The sequence below is a fragment of the Muscardinus avellanarius genome, assembly GCF_963383645.1.
Source record: "Muscardinus avellanarius genome assembly, chromosome: 16".
Lineage (NCBI taxonomy): Eukaryota > Metazoa > Chordata > Mammalia > Rodentia > Gliridae > Muscardinus > Muscardinus avellanarius.
Window position 1 is genome coordinate 49,275,049 of NC_137802.1, and position 13,048 is coordinate 49,288,096.

Sequence of the window (13,048 nt, forward strand, 5' to 3'; positions counted from 1 at the left end):
GGTAGGGCCGGGGAGGAGCCCGCAGAGACCCCGCGGAGGGAGGCGGGCGCGCGGCGGGGGGCGGCCGGGACCCGCACCGGGCAGGGCAGGAGCCTGGGCGCCCGGCTCCCTCGCCCGCGCGGTATTTTTATCTGTGCGGGAGCAGGCTCCCGCTCCTCTGCTCCTCCTCTGCTCCTCCTCCTCCTATCCCTCCTCCTCCTCGCCGCACGCGCTCGCGGGCAGCTCCGCGGCTTCGGGGAGCCGAGCAGGGACCAGCCCCGCCGCGCGCCATGGACCCCAAGGACCGCAAGAAGATCCAGTTCTCGGTGCCTGCGCCCCCCAGCCAGCTCGACCCCCGCCAGGTGGAGATGGTAAGGCGGCCGCGCCTCGCGGGGCGCCGCGGGACCCGCCCGTCGGGGGGCCGGGCGCGAGGAGGGCCGCGGGTCCTCGGCCGAGGCGGGGGCGCCAGGCAGCGCGCGAAGTGCGCTCCAGACTCCGGCAACTTTTTCCCGGGCCTCGGTGCTGATCCTGCGCGGGAGAATTCCCAGGGCGCCTAGGCTGCCGCCCGGACTCCCGCCCTGGTTCCAGCCCCGGGGCTGGCCGCGGGAGGATCCTGGGACCCCACGCGGTGACCCCCGTGCTCAGGGCAGGAGTCCGAGGGGTCGCCTGGTCTCCCACCGCCCTGCTCGCCTGCATCCCCGCCCTGCTCGCCTGGCTTGGGGTCGCCAGGACCTGGTGCCGACGACCTTCTGCCATCAGGTCTTAGAACCCCAACCCGGGAGGGCGAGGTGACCAGTCACCCCTGCCGGGGCTGGCAAGGCCTCCAAGGCAAGGTGGCCGGACTTGACACAGGTCTACACGGGCGGGCACTCTCACGGGGGCACTTGTTGCTGAGTTGCCACTGGCTCCAGCAGAGCATGAGGGGCCAAGGCATTTTGGGGGGGCACATGGCGGGGTTTAGGACTGGAGGGCAGAGCTGGAGCTTGGCAGGGGAAGTGACGATTTCTGCTGGATCCACTTGGTTCTGTCAGTGCATTTCCCTGGAGCTCAGAGGGGACCTAATTAGCCGACAGTTGGTCTGATTGCCAGGCTGGGGGGGGGGCAGTTGCTGAAAGTGCTTGATGCTCCCCCACCCCGTGGTACGGCTTGGCTCACATAGCAAGGAGGGCAGCTCCTCACTTCTCACAGGGGACGGGGCCCAGAGTTCTAGAGCCTGAGAAAGACGCAGAAGGCCAAACCCTGCCTGCCTGAGTCTCTGCGTGAGGTGGGGGCACTTGCATGACCCTACCCAGTCTCCTTGTGCTGCGGGATCCTGTTTCTGCAGAGCCCTTGAGCTGATCCTAGGCGGGCAGAGCCATGTGGGCGCCATGATTCATGGGCACCTTCCCCAAAGGGCCCACCCCTGGCTGCAGGAGCCCGGCTAGCTTCCACTTCCAAGGGGAAGAAGGGCTTTGGTGGGAGAAGATAGAAAAGGAGGTGTTGTTTTGGGATGTCCCAACACGTGGCCATGTGTGGGATAGACCCAGGATGGGAGTCAGTGCCTGGGTTTTTTTCACTTGGTGTGCTGTGTGACTTTGGGTTCATCGCTGGACCTCTCTGAGCCTGGGGAGGGTGCTGCTGTGTAAAAATGAAGGGGTTGGGTGAGCAGGAGTTCTTTCAGCTCCGCCAGTCTTTGATTCACAGTCTCACTGGGGACTCCAAAGCATTCCCTGGGGGGAGGGTGTTGAAGTCAGGTGGACAGAGGGAAGTAGTGTGTCTATCCCACAGGTGTCTATCTTACCCCCCCCTCCCTTTCCTCCATCTACTTAGATCCGGCGCCGGAGACCAACCCCTGCCATGCTGTTCCGGGTCTCAGAGCACTCCTCGCCAGGTAGGGCCCCTTCCCTGCCCCCCCAACTCGGGCCCCACCCTAACTCTGGTGTCTTCCATGGGGTCCCTGTCAAGTCCCATGAATAGGAGGGAAGATTGGAGAGCGGATGAGGTCTGGGAGCCTCGCCCTGCGTGCACCACCTTCCAGCTCCAAGAGGGAAGGGGCACGTGCCGCTCCCCCAGAGACTGAGAAGTAACCGGGATTCTCTCTTCTGCTCTCTCTCCCTCCTCTCCCACCTCGCCCCTGCGGTGTCCTTTGGCTTCCCTCAGAGGAGGAGGCCTCTCCGCACCAGGTGAGTTTCCTGGGGCAGCTGGAAGGAGGGGTGCCTGGGCCCTTGGGGAGAAGTGGACGAGCGCCGAGTGCCAGTGTCAACCATCCCAGCGGCTGCCACCCGGGAGGTCACATTAGCATATCAATCGGCACCTCCTTTGAGGGTCGGGTGCCTGGCGGCCCTGCGCTCTGCTCAGACTTGGAGCAGGGGCTGACTAGGACCTTGAGTCCTTCCCTGGGGACTCTCCCAAGGCATCTGTGGGGGTGGGGCTCTGCTTAGGCACGGGATCCGCCAACAGACGCAAGACCATTCTGCCAGGTTGCCGAGGTGGAGTGGAGGGAGGGTGGGAAGGGGCCCCTGGGGAGCCCATTTAACCTGGCTCTTCCCCCACCCTGCAGAGAGCCTCAGGAGAGGGGCACCACGTCAAGTCGAAGAGATCCAACCCCTGTGCCTACACCCCTCCCTCGCTGAAAGGTACAACCTCCCCACCAGCCTGGCTGCACCCTGGAGCGGGGCCTGACGCGGAGGGGGGGAAATGTCAGCTCTTGTCAGGCGGGAGGACTGTTTCCTGTACCACAACCTGACTTGGAGACCAGTTCTTTCTTAGTCTGACCTTGTGAAGAAAAAAAAAAAAAAAAAAAAAAAAAGGTCCCAGGCCAGCCTCAGCTACTTAGTGAGTCCCTCCACAATTTAGTGAGACACTTTTTCAAAAATAAAGAATATTCTGGACCTGGTGGTGCACGCTTGTAATCCCAGCATTTGGGAAGCTGAGACCAGAGGATCGGGGTTCGAGGACAGCCTCAGCTACCTAGTGAGGCCCTTTGCAATTCAGTGAGATCCTGTTTCAAAATAAAGAATAAAAAATAGGGCAGGGGGTGTAGCTCGGAGGTAGAATGCCCCTGGGTTCCAGCCTCAGTATTAGGCCTTAAAAACAGCTTATGGAGTTGAAAGGAAGGCGATGGCGGACCTCAAGTGCAAGCAGGCATCACGGGAGAGAAACCCAGCCTGAGCCTCCGCTGTACAAGGGTGTGCTGCCCTCTCCCGCACAAAGCACCCTCTCCCGTGGTCCCTGCTCTCTCCTCCTGCCGCCTCCCATATTCACATGTCTGAATCCTGGACACTTCCCTATCTAGCTTCTCCAGCCTGTACAATTATTATTATTATTATTATTATTATTATTATTATTATTATTTTGGTGGTACTGGGGGTGGAACCCAGAGGCTTTCTACCTCCGAGCTATACTCCCAGACCTTTTTTTAAATATATTTTATTTGGAAACAGGGTCTCACTAAGTTGCTGAAAGCCTCACTAAGTAGCTGAGGCTGGCTTCGAACCCGTGCGATCCTCCTGTCTCAGCCTCCCAAGTGCGGGGATGACAAGCAAGAGCCACCACGCCCGGCTTCCAGCCTGTATTAAAAGGCAAGTTGTAGCCAGGCGTGGTGGTGCATGCCTGTAAACTCAGGTTTGCAGCTAGGCTCAGCTATTTTGTGAGGTCCTCTGCAACTTGGTGAGACTCTGCTTCAAAATTAAAAATAAAATAGGAGCCGGGCGTGATGGCGTGCACACGCTTATAATCCCAGCACTTGGGAGGCTGAGACCGGAGGAATGTGGTTCACAGAGAGCCTCAGCTACTTAGGCCCTTGGCAACTCAGTGAGACCCTGTTTTAAAATAAAGAATACAAAATCGGGCTGGGGGGTGTAGCTTGGAGATAGAATGCCCCTGGACTCTATCCCCAGTGCCACAATAAACAAATAAATAAATAAATAAGGCTGGGGGTATAGCTCAGAGGTAGAATTGCTTCTTGATTCAATCCCAAGTACCGCATATAGACACATAAAAAGGCAAGTCATTCTTTAGCACTTAGTACATGCCCGGCCTCACTGGTGGGCACTGGGCAAAATAGGGTGAGTAAGATTTGGGGGCTGGGGCTGTAGCTCAGCGGTGGTAGAGCAGGTACACAAGGCCCTGGGTTCCATACCCAGCACTGAAAAAAAAAAAAGTAAGATTTGCTCACTGCCCTCTCCAGCCCTTTGCCACCAAGGGTCAGGGAGATGTGGGAGGGCGGGACAGTTAAGCGTGAATTAGAAGGATCAAGGGATTCAACAGACAAGCAGGGCAGGCCACAGGGCAGGAGGCGTGGATCCCAGGAGTTTTAGGGCCAACCTAGAGACCTGGTTCTGGGCCAGGGAGCTGTGGGAGATCTACCTGAAGGAGAATGGGGGTGCAGATTGGGGTGTGTAGAGGGCCTCTTCCTAAATAAATGCCGGATGCCTACCCACCCCACCTCTACTCCAGCCTGAGGCTCTTCCTGCCTGGCCAGCCCCCTCCCACGCAGGAAGGGTGTGCTGAGAGCACAGGTGGGTTTGATAAGTTCCCAGTCCCAGCCAAGGTCAACAGGTGCACCTGTCTGCCTGCCTGCCAGGGCTGGAAGCTCAGGGGAGAGGCTGGGAGGAGAGAGGAGCAGGGCGGGGTTCTCTCTCTTCCCCAGGACAGGAAACTGAAAGGACAGAGATTTCCCCACCTGTAGGGACTCATGGAAGGGCTGCGTGGAAGGGCTGCGAAGCAGGGGCTTGATGAAGAGGTCGCGTCTTCAGGAGAGCACATATGTATCTGCCTCCTGCTCCGGGCTGGGGAACGACTATCCCTGGGCTCGCTCCTTTCTTTTTCTTTTTTTTCTTTTTTTTTTTTTTTTTTGCGGGTCTGGGGATGGAACCCAGGGGCATTCGAACTCCGAGCTACACCCCTGTCCTATTTTTTATTCTCTATTTTGAAACAGGGTCTCACTAAGTTGCAGAGGGCCTCACTAAGTAGCTGAGGCTGTCCGCAAACCGCGATCTTCCAGCCTCAGCCTCCCGAATGCTGGGATTACAAGTTTGTGCCACCATGCCCGGCTTCTTTTCTTTTCTTTTTCTTTTTTTTTTTTTTTTTTTTTTTTTTTTTTTTTTTGTGCAGTACTGGGGATAGAACCCAGGGGCATTCTATCTCCAAGCTATACCCCCAACCCTGTTTTTTATTCTTTTTTTTGAAACAGGGTCTCACTGAATTGCAAAGGAAATAGCTGAGGTTGGCCTCAAACCTCTCTCCTCCTGTCTCAGCCTCCTGAATTCTGGGATTACAAGCGTATGCCATCATGTCCGGCTGTCCCTGGACTCTTTCTTGGAGAGGTGTGCGGATGGAACCCAGGGCCTTCTGCCTGCTAAGCATATGTTCCACTCTGAGTATACCCCCAGCCCTGGCTCCTGGTTTTGAGCATGGAGAGTGCACTGGGGAGAGGGCCGAGGTGATTAGGGCCTCAGGACTGTCTGCCTAGCCCCTGGGGCTAGTCTTCCCCTGGGGAGTCTAGGTGGGGAGCAGCAGGGAGGTGGAAAGGGGCCAGGGAGGGGCAGCAGTCTGGGGGTAGTGCCGGGGGTTCTTGTAGCTTAAAAAGGGAGACTGTAGGTGGAAGCAGTTGGAGGTCCCAGGACTGTAGGAGCTAGAGCAGACAGTCTAGGAGGGAAAAGGCAGACCCCAAAGGGCCCAGCAAGGTGCCAGGCCAGGCCAGGCACGAGGGAGGTTCACAGGGTGCGCACACCTACTGTTGTCTCTGCCGCTCATGAACTAAGCCTTCCTCCTCCGACTGGGGGAAAGGTAGCTGTCCCAGCTGCCACCTGCTCTTCCCAACCCTCTGTACCAGCAGGGCACTGTTTGTTAGGCTCTGACCCCTTTTTGGGCGAGGGCAAGGGCCTGGCAGGTTTGGGTTTGTAGAGAAGGATCCAGGAGCCCTGCAGGGAGGGCGGACAACACTAAAACCTGGCTGGGGGAGCGTGCTTTGGAGAGCTCTCACACTTGGCTCAGGGTGAAGCTCTGCTGACTCCCCAAGGCCGGGGCAGGGCGATTTATTGCGCTTTTATTGCCTGGGTAGCTTGCCCAGCGCCAGCAGGAGGCACCGGGCTGGGAGTAGGGGGCAGGGCGGGGCCCCGGGCACACAATGCGCCCTCTGTGCCTGTCCCCGAGCTGGCAGCAGCGCGGGGCCTGGTCACTGCGCTGGAGGTTTCCAGCCAGGCTTTATCCTCCACTTTCTGAGGGGAGGGGCCACAGGCGACCCAGGAACTACTCTACCCTGCTCCAATGGGCAGCATCTGGTCTGGGGGCTGTGAACTTAGTGTCCCATATGCTCTGAAATCCCCCCAGTTTACCCCCCGACTTTGCCCCAGTCTCAACTCAGAGTCTTCTCAACCTCTGTCACTCCCAGGACCCCCAGCCCTGGCCCCTTTCCCACAACCCCTTGCTCCTCTCAACCTCTGTCACTCCCAGGACCCCCAGCCCTGGCCCCTTCCTCACAACCCCCTGCTCCTCTCAACCTCTGTCACTCCCAGGACCCCCAGCCCTGGCCCCTTTCCCACAACCCCTTGCTCCTCTCAACCTCTGTCACTCCCAGGACCCCCAGCCCTGGCCCCTTCCTCATAACCCCTGCTCCTTTCCATCCTTGGGGAAATCTTCCCTCCTGCTGCCCACATGGTTTCCTTCCTGGCCCTATCCATCGGAGCAGATTTTGGTGGTGGTGGTGGTTGTGGTGGTGGTGGTGTGTTTGCTGCTTTCTGGGTCAGCACAGAGGGAGCTGGGAGCTTGGGCATGTGGGTCACAATTGTGGGGGCCTTGTCTGAGCAGGCCACTTCTCCAGGCACAGACTTTATAAGCTGCAGACTATGATGTGTTCAGGCCCACATCGTTCCTACCCTTGGGGGCTAGGGAGGGGGTGCGATTGGCATCTAGGACTGGGCAGTACAGTGGTGGGACAGAGCACAGGGGGCAGGGTGGGGGGCGAGGTGAGCAGTAAGCTGTGAGCAGGCAGGCCTCTTCCCTGGAAGGGAAAGGGGTAAATCCCTGGGCCCTGGCCCGCAGGCCCGCAGGCCCACAGGCTCCTGTGTGAGGCTGAAGCCAGTGGACAGTTTCCAGTACTGGGCACTTGGCAAAGCCAGCTCTCCAGCCAGGGAATGTTAAGCTGTTGCTGTACCCGCCTAGTCTTGCCCGGCCTGGCACCCTATGGGGTGGGGGCACTTCCTGGTGCCAGTCTCCTGGGGGCCAATATCGTGCGACAGTTTAAGAGCCAAGCATGATCCAATCTACCCCCTGTTGCTTCTGCCATGGTCTGGACCCCAGCGGGCTGGCCGGTGGCCTTTGGTCCTTGAGCTTGGGCCTCTGACGAGGTTACCTCTGCCCCAGACCCAGGGGAAGGAGCTCTGTGGGTTGCAGCGTGGGCTTGGCTGATCCTCGCCTTCCTGGGTCTCTTATTGCCAGCTGTACAGCGCATTGCTGAGTCCCACCTGCAGACCATCAGTAACTTGAGTGAGAACCAGGCCTCAGAGGAGGAGGATGAGCTGGGAGAGCTGCGGGAGCTGGGTTACCCAAGAGAGGAGGACGAGGAGGAGGACGACGATGAAGAAGAGGAGGAGGAAGAAGACAGCCAGGCTGAAGTCCTGAAGGGCATCAGGGGCTCTGGTAAGCTGAAGGGACTGTGTTGCGTGGGTCCACGAGCGTGGGTTAGGTGTGAGCCCTCCTTGAGCACCAGCTTCTCACACGTGTGCATTGCGGTGACACCTGGGGGCCTCCCCACCCCCACCACACAGGAGCCCACACGTTCAGCCTCACCTGACGCCTGAGCTCCCTCCAGTCTTGGCTCCTCCCTCTCCCCATCAGGTTCTCTAAGAATTCCTCTTTTCACTAGGAATTAAGACAAGACCATGAGGTTTGAGGTTAGACTCAATAAGGACTTCCTACCCAAGGTAGTGAGAGGTTTTGAGCAGATTCAGGGATGGAGGACTGAAAGAGTTCAATATACCCCCATTGTTGGTATTTCTTTCATTTTTTTCTTTTTTGCGGATCTGGGGATGGACCCAGGGCATTCGACCTCCGAGCTACAACCCCTGCCCTCACTAAGTAGCTGAAGCTGTCCTCAAACCATGATCTTCTGGTCTCAGCCTCCCGAATGCTGGGATTACAAGTGTGCGCCACCACTCCCAGTTTTCTTTCCATATGGTACTGGGGTTCCTGGAAACCCTTCTACCTCCGGGCTACACTCCCAGACACGCATGACATATATATCTATATCTATCTATCTATCTATCTATCTATCTATCTGTATATATAATTTTTTTATTTGGAAACGGTCCTTTAAGCCAGTGAGGCTGGCTTCGAACCTGTGCAATCCTCCTGTCTCTGCCTCCCAAGCGCAGGGATTACAAGCGTGTACTACCACGCCTGGCTTCTTTTTTTCTTTCTTTTGTCCTTTCTTTCTTTCTTTCTTTCTTTCTTTCTTTCTTTCTCTCTCTCTCTCTCTCTCTTTTTTTTTTTGGTAGCAGGTATAGAACCCAGGGGCATCCTACCTCTGAGCTCCACTCCTAGCCCAATTTGTGCTTGTGTGTGTGTGGAGGGGGTACTGGGGATGGAACCCAGGGGCATTATACCTTTAAGCTACACCCCAGTCCTAATTTTTATTCTATATTTTGAAACAGGGTCTCCCTGAGTTGCAAAGAACCTCACTAAGCAGCTGAGGATGGCCACAAACCTGGATCCTCCTGTCTCAGCCTCTCGAATGCAGGGATTACAAGCATGCTCCACCACTCCCAGCTTCCGATTTTTTATTCGTGTGTGTGTGTGTGTGTGTGTGTGTGTGTGTGTGTGTGTGTTGGTAATGGGGGTGGAACCCAAGGGTCTTCTGGCTATATCCCCAGACCTACTTTTATATTTTATTTGGAAACAGGATCTCACCAAGTTGCTGAGAGTGTCACTAAGCTGCTGAGGCTGGCTTCGAACCTGTGATTCTCCTGTCTCAGCCCTCCAAGTACTGAGATTACAAGCGTGCGCCACTACACTCAGCTCTTATTCTTTATTTTAAACAGGGTTATGGAGAACCTCACAAGTTGCTGAGGCTGGCTGTGAACCTGAGATCCTCTTGTCTCAGCCAAGTACTGGGGTTACAAGCATGTGCCTCCACGCCCGGCTTCATTGCTGGTAGTTCTGAGCCTAGGATGTGGTTGTTCTTTACAAGGATGCAGGTTTACAAGGATGCAGGGGGCTGGCTGATTTGTACACCCCAGGACCGGTGACAATCTTTCCATTCTAAAAATGAGTTAGAGTGCCCTCTAGTGCCCAGATGGAGAGAGTGGGGGGGGGGGAGGGAGGGAGGGAGGGAGGGAGAGAGAGAGAGAGAGAGAGAGAGAGAGAGTGTGTGTGTGTGTGTGTGTGTGTGTGTGTGTGTGTGTGTGTGTGTGTGTTTTACAGGGCTTGAACCCAGGGGCATTCTACTCTGAGATACATTCCCAGCCCTATTTTTTATTCTTTATTTTGAAACAGGTTCTCACTAAGTTGCAGAGATACTCACTAAATAGCTGAGGCTGTCTGCAAACCCTGATCCTTCTGTTTCAGCCTCCCAAGGACTGGGATTACAAGCGTGTGCCATCACCAATCTTGTCCTCTCCAATCTCAGTTGCCTGGGGGGAAGAGGTTCCAGGAAGGGGCCTGAAGCCTACATAGAGGGCCTCAGAGCCAGACCCCAGGTCCCAAAATCTCTGCAGAAGGTCCCACGTCCCAGATAACTGTCCTGGCAGAAAGATCTCACCGCACCCATGGTTTCTTCCATGCCTGTCCATGGAAAACTGTGCCCCATTTGTCCCTTCCCAGTGCACATTAAGCTTTGAGATCCCTTTATTTATGGGAACAACGATCAGTCACCCTTGCTTGAAGTGTTCAGTCCTTGCACGCAGACAGGATGGCTTGGGCCTCCTGTCTGCATCTTGGTCAATGCCTAGAAGAGTTGGGTTGGCTCAATCAAGTCTCCCAGAGCAGGAGAAAAGACAGTGAGAGACCTTTCCCCCCGGGACTAGCAGGAGGGCAGTAGGTCACATGACAAGGCACTCAAGGAGCAACATTGAGCCCCAGCACTCCTGGAGCTGGCACTGGGCTGGGGAAGTATTATCATATTTAAGGTAACCTACATAACGTTCTTTTCACACAAGGTCTCCTTCAGAAAGGCACTGACTGAGCACGGACGTCCTATGGCGAGTCTTTGTCCGAGTCCAGTGCTCTCTGTATGACGCCTCAGAAAGCTGGCCACAAACTTGTGATCCTCCTGTCTCAGCCTCTCAAGTAACGGAATTATAGGCGTGTGCCACCACACCCCACTTGGTGCTGGAAATTAAACCCCCACTGAGCTATACCTCAAACCCATCAGAGCTTTTTTTTTTTGTACTAGGGATTGAACCTAGGAGCACTCTAATGACTGAGCTACACTCCAGCCTTTTTTTTGGGTACGGGGGAGTCAACCCAGGAGTGTTCTACCTCTGAGCTACACCCCTAGTCATATTTTATTTTTATTTTGAAATGGGGTCTTGCTAAGTTGCTAAGGACCTCACTAATTTGCGGAGGCTGGCCTTGAGCCTGTGAGCCTCCTGTCTCAGCCTCCCAAGTACTGGTATCACAGGTGTGGGCCACTGCACCAGGCTTCATCCCTAGCCTTAAATTTATTTGTATATTTATTTTTTGTACCAGAGGCATTCTACCTCTGAGCTACACCCTCAGCCCTATTTCATTTTTTTTACTTATAAAACATTATATTTTATTCTTAATTTTTTTATTGGTGCATTGTAGTCGTACATCTTAATGGAGTACAAGATAGTAGAGGCATATATGCACATGTCACCCAATTAGCCCTTACCCAATTCCCACCCCATTCCCTCCCCCCCTCATTTTTTGTTTGAAATAGGGTCTCACTATTGCTGAGGCCGGGCTGGAACTTGCAGTCTTCCTGTCTCAGTCTCCCAAAAGCTAGGATTACAGGTGTGCACCACCATGCCCAGCTCACTTTTTTTTTTTTTTTTTTGGTACAGGTGATGGAACCCAGGGGCATTGTACCTCTGAGGTGCACCCCCAGCCCTATGTTTTACTCTTTATTTATTTACTTATTTACTTATTTACTTATTTATTTTTGGTGGTACTGGGGATGGAACCCTTCTACCTCCGGGTACACTCCCAGACCTATTTTATATTTTATTTGGAAACAGGGTCTCTTAAGCCAGTGAGGCTGGCTTCGAACCTGTGCCATCCTCCTGTTTCCACCTCCCAAGTGCGGGGATTACAAGCGTGCGCCACCACGCCCGGCTAGTCTTTAATTTTTTGAAACAGGGTCTCACTGAGTTGCGAAGGGCCTCACTGAGTAGCTGAGGCTGTCAGCGACAGCGATCCTCGGGTCTCAGCATCCCGAATGCTGGGATTACAAGTGTGCACCACCAGTTTGGCTGAGATAGGGTCTTTCTAATTTGCCTAGGCTAATCTCACTTGCAATTCATCGTCCTGCCTCAGCCTCTGGAGTACAAGGGATTAAGGGGCGTGCACTCCTGCACCCAGCTAAAGCCTTTGTTTTCATCCCCTCTTTTCCATCCCCAGCTGGGCAGAAGATAACTTATGGCCAGGGTCTGGAAGGGCCCTGGGAGCGCCCGCCCCCTCTGGATGAGCCCCAGAGAGATGGAAGCTCTGAGGACCAGGTGGAAGACGCAGCACGAAGTGGTGAGGCCGGCGAGCGGCACGGAAGGCTGGGCGGGGACTTTGGTGGGCGGGGCCAGGCCCTGAGTCCCTCTCTATTTGCCTTGCAGAGCCGGGGGAGGAGCCTCAGCGCACCGGCCCCCCTGAGCCTGGCACTTAAGCTCTCAGTCCTGCATTTACCAGGAAGAAGTGGAGGGGGCATCGCTGTTCCCTAGAAACCCACTCTGACCCCACCCTATTTTGTACCCTTTCCCTCACCTGCTAGGGCTGTGGCTTCTGATTTCTAGAAGACTAAGGCTGGTCTGTGTTTGCTTGTTTGCCCACCTTTGGCTGATGCCGAGTCCCTGATGCCTACCCCTGCCAGTCGTTCCTCCATTGAGCCAGTGGGAAGTGGGATTTGAGTGAGCCCACGTTGGGAAATCCAGGGAACCAGGAATAAGGACTTATCCTCCACAATTCTACTCCCCAGATCCTCTCCCCTGGGCATAGGAGACCCACAGGGCAGGACCCTAAGATCTGGGGAAAGGAGGTACTGAGAACCCGCGGGTGTCCTTAGGTCTTTCTCCATACACTCTCCTATGGGGGACTCCAAGTCACCACGCCTCTCATTGGCTTCTCCCAGGGCCCAGGATTCAGGCATCCTTTTCCACAGTGTCAACATTTTGGAAATCTTCCCTTTATCACCCCTGTTCCTCCTGGGTGACTGGAGGATGGACCGGCAGAGGCTGCTTTGTTGCGTTTTGTCTGTGCTTTGATGCCAGGAATGCTGCCTAGTACATGACCTTAGAGGGGGCACATGGTGGGGGAGCCAGGTTCTCCTTTTCCTCCAGCTGCTCTGTCCCCTTCCCCTTCTTCCCGGCCTGAACCTCTCTGGCGCTGTAATAAATCTTTGTAAATAACTGTGCTGAGACTCCTCTTTCAGGGGAGGGAGGAGGTAATGGGTGTTCTGATATGCAAGGTTGGCAGTCATCCAAGGGTCAGGACCTCAGTGCTAGTGTCCAGTCAGTCTTCCAGGATTCTTTCCTGCAGAGACTGGCTCAGGACGCTCAGAAAAGCCCACAAAAGTTCTATATACTGTTAGAACTAGGAATGGCTGAAAGAGGCAGGGTGGAGAACATAAATTCTTCAAGAATAATTGTGGAGCCGGGCGTGGTGGTGCACACCTGTAATCCCAGTACTTGTGAGCCTGAGACAGGAGGATTGCAGGTTCAAGGGCTATAGCCTCAGCAACTTAGTGAGACCCTGTTTCAAAAATAAAACATAGCTCAGCATGGTGGCACATGCTTATAATCCCAGCATTCGGGAGGCTGAGACCGGAGGATTGCGATTCGCAGGCAGCCTCAGCTACTTAGGGAGACCCTCTGCAATTTAGTGAGACCCTGTTTCCAAATAAAGAATACAAAATAGGGCA

General features: G+C 55.1%; 1 protein-coding gene across 1 annotated transcript; it reads left to right on the top strand.

The window, feature by feature from the left end:
* Nucleotides 1–269: 269 nt before the first annotated feature.
* On the top strand, nt 270–11,797 carry PPP1R1B (protein phosphatase 1 regulatory inhibitor subunit 1B; the record flags this gene model as incomplete). Its single annotated transcript, XM_080713209.1, has 7 exons — nt 270–350; nt 1,789–1,849; nt 2,119–2,141; nt 2,519–2,594; nt 7,399–7,599; nt 11,542–11,661; nt 11,748–11,797. The coding sequence occupies 7 exons, from the start codon at nt 270–272 to the stop codon at nt 11,795–11,797; spliced, it is 612 nt and encodes a 203-aa protein (XP_080569335.1).
* Nucleotides 11,798–13,048: the final 1,251 nt, after the last annotated feature.